Below are 6,438 nucleotides of genomic sequence, written 5' to 3' on the forward strand. Positions count from 1 at the left end.
TAACTTCAATCAGGAAAATCGTGGCGGACTTACAATTAAACCAGGCGACGTCTTGGAGAAGTGTCGCCCCAAGCGCTCTTATCGTATGACACGTAGCAGAGAACCAGAAACCGGTAAGTCCGCACGGGTTTCTCTCGAAAGGCCGCACCACTTCTTGGCAACTGGAACCCGACGCTGGAGACGCAAGGTCGATCTTAATTACCGGATGAGTTATGCGGCCAACTCTCAGCAGGACAGCAGAGTCCAGATTGGGAAAGTTAATCACTGACTGACTTGCCAGCGGACAGTGGAGGTTCGCTAGTTTCCTAAACCACGGCCACGCTCCCGCATCCGGTGACCTACATGACTCCCTGTAGCATCACTTCACAAACCTAGTCGTCCATTCAAATGCAAGCCAGTGCTCTACGTCGTAACAGTGCAAGACAATCGTCAGCGACTGTCCTATCACACAAGATGCAGTCGTATTCTTCGATGAAGATTTGCAAATTATAACGAGAGAAGAATTTACTTACTACGGTAAGCACCAGGTAAAAACGATATTTTCGGTAAAACACTTTTTGATCATTCCTTCAGTGCACGGCAGATGACCCAGGCAAAAGTTTTAAGATCACTTGTGACATCATGGATTTGTTACATGTGATCAAATTCGCAAGATGGTGAGAACTATTTGCAAGCTAGAGCTGCGAATGTGAGAGGTATTTCACTGATGATGGCGCAATCACTGAAGTTATCAGCTGCCTCTCAGCCATGTTATTTATTGCTGCCGGCCGGCGTGGCCGAGCGGTTCTAGGCGCTACAGTCTGGAACCTTGCGACCGCTACGGTCGCAGGTTCCAATCCTGCCTCGGGCATGGATATGTGTGATGTCCTTAGGTTAGTTAGGTTCCAGGGGCTCCGGAACGCCCTATACTTGCAATGTTAAAATAACGCTTATAAATTACATCTTTCCTCACAAAGTATTTGGGGTAGGAAGTTGAACTTTTTACAGATTATTTATTGGAATATGGGCTACAACTTAACACAGGGATTTTACAAAATTTTAGTTCATTTATTAAAGATGATTTTTTTTCAATTGTAATGAAAATTCACAACATTTTTTTGCAATTTCTTATTTATATATTCAAAAATATACAGTTTTTTGGAAGAAGGCTGTGTTAAATTATGCAGAAGGTACTATGTAACATTTACTGAAGGTTTGAAACAAATATGTTTGGAAGATCCTTAGAAAACATGTAATTAGTATGAGAAAATAAAAGTTTTGGGAATCGAGCGACAAAGATTGGATTAACTTTTTAGTGCATTCCAGGTCCATAGGATGGATTATCTTCATCCTCTGCAAACTCCTCCTCCAGCTTCCTCTTGTTCCTCCTCCTGTTTACTCTTGCTTGTATTTCTAGACTCTTTACAGCCCTGTCTGCAGCCCGAAGGCGTTCCTTGTCTAAAGCAAGCATCGCTCGTTGTTGTGTTCGTAGATTTTGCTACCATTTTCTTCAGTTGCAGTTACTGCAACACTGTTCCAAAAGGTGCTCATGTATGAACACTTATCACATTTCAGTTGTATTTCACTAGCAAGTCCTACGTGCTTTATTATCGAGAGTTCCAGACCAACTTCACTACAATGAATACATCTTACACAGTTTGAAAAAATTCCTTTGAGAACCGACATATCAAATATTTCATTCACATCCGATTCGCCCATAAAACATTCATAGTTTCCACTCATTGAACCAAGCTTCTTCTGTGAAGTACTTTCTTTCCCACTTTGACTGCTAAGGGCAGGTGTACTTGAGAGGTTAGGTTCACTCACTTGGTTATCGTCTTTATTGTTTACAGTAATAACACATACCTTTGGCTTTCCAACATTTCTCCTTTTCTTAAAAGCCTTCAGAGGATTTCTAATAACTTTACTTTTACTCATTATTATACTTCAACAAAACAGAGACTCAAGAAACAGAATTAATTACGAATATTTTCGAGATAACGACAGAGTAAGTAAACATGAAACAATCGACAATCACACCAGCGATATATATTGAACCATCACAGGTTAGCCACAACACATACTTTATCTCACATCACTAAAATGTACCTGATGAACACGGACGTTAATAATAACACCATTTGACAGCAGTTTAACAGCGCCACAGTGGGTCACGCCCATGTAGAACACATTTCAAAAAAAATTTAAAAATAGTTGTAGTCTTCGGAATTGAATAAATTATATATCTATTAAAAGGTAATAGTCTGCAGATTCAGAAAACGCAAAAAAGTAAAAATTGAACTTTTCATGATTTTGACCCTTTCCGGAGCCCCTTAAGTAGTTCTAAGTTCTAGGGGACTGATGACCTCCGCAGTGAAGTCCCATAGTGCTCAGAGCCATTTGAACCAACTTATTGCTATATTCAAATGGTACTGGACCGATTTTACAGGGTGTACAACTTTGCTTCCGCCGTTTGCCGATAGATTGCGACAACGGTAGATAGCGGTCGAAAGAAACAGATCGCAGATGTGAGCGTGGACCTCGGTCAGCATGACCTCATTCAAACGTTAATCGATTTGTGTTTGCATCATAAAGCTGTTCTTGATTGAAAATGTCAGTTTACGAGCCAAATTCTCGTCATTTGCAGGAAGTATTACTGTTTTGTTTCAATATGAAGAAAACAACAGCTGAGTCTCATCGAATGCTCTAAAGTACGTATGGTAAGGACGCTATTAGTGAAAGAACGTGTCGTGAGTTGTTCCAACGCTTCAAGAACGGTGGCTTTAATGTCGTAGACCGGCATGGCGGTGGAAGAGAGAATGTTTTCGAAGATGGAGAACTGGAGACATTGTTGAGTGAAGACTCGCGTCAAACGCAAGAAGAATTGGCACGATTAGTGGGAGTGACACAGCTCGCCATTTCAAAAAGTCTCAAGGCTATGGTCATGATTCAGAAACAAGGAATTTGGGTGCTGAAACCAAGAGACGTTGAACGGCGTTTGTGTGTTTGTGAACAGTTGCTTCAGAGGCAAAAACGGAAGGGCTTTCTGCTTCGCACTGTGACCGGGGACGAAAAATGGGTTCATTACGATAACCCTAAACGCAAATAATCATGTGGTTATCCCGACCATGCTTCCACGTCGACGGCCAAATCGAATATTCACGCCTTCAAGATCATGCTCTGCATTTGGTGGGACCGGCTCGGTGTCGTGTACTATGAGGTGTTAAAACGAAGTGAAACAATCACAGTTTCTCGTTATCGAACGCAATTAAAGCGTTTGAGTAGAGCATTAAAAGACAAACGGCCGCAATACAGCGAGAGGCTCGATAAAGTTATTTTGCAGCACGACAACGCTCGACCCCACGTTGAAAATGAGGTCAAAACGTACTTGGAAACTTTAAAATGGGAAGTCCTACCCCATCTACCGTATTCTCCAGACAATGTTCCCTCTGACTGACACCTGTGTAGATCAATGGCGCATGGCCTGGCTGACTAACATTTCCGATCTCATGAAGAAGTCACAAATTGGATCGTTTCAAAATATGAACAATTTTTTCGACGCAGGATTCGTACACAGCCCGAAAGATGGGAGAAAGTAGTGACCAGCGATAGAAAATGCTTTGAATGATACTTGTGTAACCAATTTGTTTCATTAAAGCCTCAAATATTTGGGAAAAAACGGCGGAAGCAAAGTTGTACACCTTGTAGTATCATCGGTTTCCGAAAAGAATATACTATCAAATGTGTATACGAAAGATCCTTAGCAGAAGAAGGTACAGGCACATCTGCTAAGGCATCCAGAAGTAGTTAGCTTGGCGCTACCTGAACGAGTAGGGGGGAAAAAATATTAGAGGCAGCACAGGACTAGAAAAAGCAAAACAGATTACAGAGTTTGTTGGTTGTAGTAGTTACGTAGAGACGATAAGTTTAGCACAAAGCAGGGAAAGGTGGAGAAGGCCATTAAACCAGTTTGAACACTGATGGTTTCAGACCCTTGTGTTTCAGGATCTATTGACGCTTACATTCCTACATTCCACCCGGTTTTTTCCGGGAGTTTTTGTGCCTCATCTCGATTATTCAGGTACCTAAATATGAATCCTAGTAGAACTTTAACATCGAAATAAACAATACAGTTGAGAGGAAAATATATTCAGCATAATAAAACAGAAAACAGGCACCAGTTCCGCTCTCACTTACCACTGAGCGACACCACATCCGTTTGAAACGACGTCCCTAGTGCTTCGTCACAAGGACTCCCAAACCGAGCTCTGTTATCCATAAGAATGTTCAGTAAGTTTCACTTTTATCTGAGCTGTCATAAGCAGAGTAGTACTTTGTACACTAGAGCGAAACTATTCTTTAAAAGAGCATTAACGATTTTTTAAATGAGATATGTCGTGGGAGATGAAATTAATTACACTTGGTTATGTTACTGTTTCAAGAGGACTAGTTACTGGAATTTCAGCAGTTACTGTCTAACCGAAACATAAATTTTCAAAGGGAAAGCTTTTATAATAATACCATTCAAAGCAGATCTTCGTGCTAATCTAGAATTCCATCAGTGTCATACAGCTCAAGATTATAGGAAATATGTAAGTGTCAATTATTAGAAACTCTTCAGTAAACTGAGTTCCTGCGTACCTGAAATAACGAAAAAGAACTGAATCCTCATTCAGATTTGACAAGAATTTATTTTAAATACAAGGAAAGCCTTGAACAACGGGAACAAACTCCGTGATGAAGTCCAGGAGACAAACGCAGTGTTGCCTTGGACGGAGGTATGGAAGGGGTTTGAGTACAACATTATCGCGATCGTACATGTCGTTTTATGAAACCGGAATCTATTCCTCTCCTTGGTGTACCTTCTTATTTTTTCACTCAAGATTCCAGCCCTCACACTATGTTCAATAGGAAGCGCCGAGTAGAATCTTGGTGCTCATGTGTTGCAGTCATAGACACTGACGCAATGTTACGGAGATGTATAGATTTCTCACACTGATTAGTCCATTAGTTCAGTTGAAATTTGAATTACTTGAATAATTATATTCTTTTCATAAATCTTAGATTTCTTTGGTCGTAAGGATATTCGGCTTAATGCTTGTTATAAAGTGACTCATCAGCTCGGCATGTAAGCCTAATGCATCAACAGATCTTCGTTTGACGTTATAGATACCAACCTGTTGTATACTCGATCTCATCACGGATTGATTAATGTTGCTTAAGGTTTCCCTTTGTTTCAAATAAATCCTGGTAAATTTTCGATAATGGTTGAAATACGTCGGAACAAACGATCATATGCTTCCAAAATGTTCCGTTCTGTGTCACTGGTGTAAATCTCGTTTTCCACGTAGATTACATAATTTTCAACTTAGTAATTACAGTACTATAAAACTTTTTATTAGAAAATTGAAGTTTGCTTACGCTACTAATTACTCTTCTAACAACCTGCACATAATTAATTTGTTAGACTCAATGTGACTTCCAGAAAATTGACTATGTGATATTAACAATAATACTTTTGTTTTCAGATCGCTTGGATACCAGAGAGAAGAATTCTCGTGCAACCTGGTGAATGCTGAAGTTTACGAGCGGACTTCTATCACAGCGACCTACGCAGGATATGTTCGCAAATATACAGCTTCCCTTTAACAGACATTCTTATTTTGAACACAAGCCTGTGATAATATTTTTAATATGTAATACTTTCATTTATTTAGTATCAACACAGTGCAAAACTGGATATATTTGTGGTGATACTTAACCAAAAGCGCCTTATGTATGTTACTTGTGACACACTGTTTAGTTAACTGAAGGCTAAATAAATTAAGGAAACATAAACTGACTAAATTCACACGTCTCATATATATGTTCCGTGGATAAACTTTAATTCAGATACTTAACCATAAGCGCCTTATGTGTGTTACTTGTGACACAATGTTTAGTTAATTGAATGCTAAATAAATTAAGGAAAGATAAACTGACTGAATTCACAAACAGATAACCTGGAAGAAAATTCATCACTTCTGAAACGATACTAACATTACTTTTTGAACAACAGGCATGGAACTTGTTCACGCAGTGCAACCGGAGAACAAATTTGTATTGTAATATCCATGCAGGAAGATTTGGATTTTGAGTCAACGATTTTTACAGTAATGTAAGTGTACTCGATATGAGACACCAGATGACCAAGTTTTCAATTCGAATGAACAGAACCCTTCATTCCCTTAATACAGGCCAGGGGTTATTTGTATAGGAGATATAAAATTACCCCCGCAAATAAAATGTCAACAGATGTCTTTCTTCGACCTGTTAGTAGCGTCACATGTCAGTAGATGCAGCATTTGTATAACCATGGCGATCGTGTGTTTATTGTAGTATTTCATTAGTGTCGCCACAAAGCTTACTAGTTAAATAACACAGAAGGTGGCCACCGAACTTAACCTCTCCATCTGGACC

The 6,438-nt window shown here is 39.6% G+C and overlaps 1 protein-coding gene across 9 annotated transcripts in view; it reads left to right on the forward strand.

The window, feature by feature from the left end:
• Positions 1-5,914, forward strand: part of LOC126263179 (uncharacterized) — a 488,493-nt gene extending 482,579 nt beyond the window's left edge. For all 9 annotated transcript variants that reach the window (XR_007546855.1, XR_007546856.1, XR_007546858.1 and 6 more), the window contains one exon: positions 5,508-5,914. Coding sequence is in view for 2 of the 9 variants with exons in the window: in XM_049960231.1 (XP_049816188.1) it covers positions 5,508-5,628 (121 nt within the window). In the remaining 7 variants the exon portion in view is untranslated. The remainder of the gene's footprint in view (positions 1-5,507) is intronic.
• Positions 5,915-6,438: the final 524 nt, after the last annotated feature.

Source organism: Schistocerca nitens, chromosome 6 (assembly GCF_023898315.1).
Source record: "Schistocerca nitens isolate TAMUIC-IGC-003100 chromosome 6, iqSchNite1.1, whole genome shotgun sequence".
NCBI lineage: Eukaryota > Metazoa > Arthropoda > Insecta > Orthoptera > Acrididae > Schistocerca > Schistocerca nitens.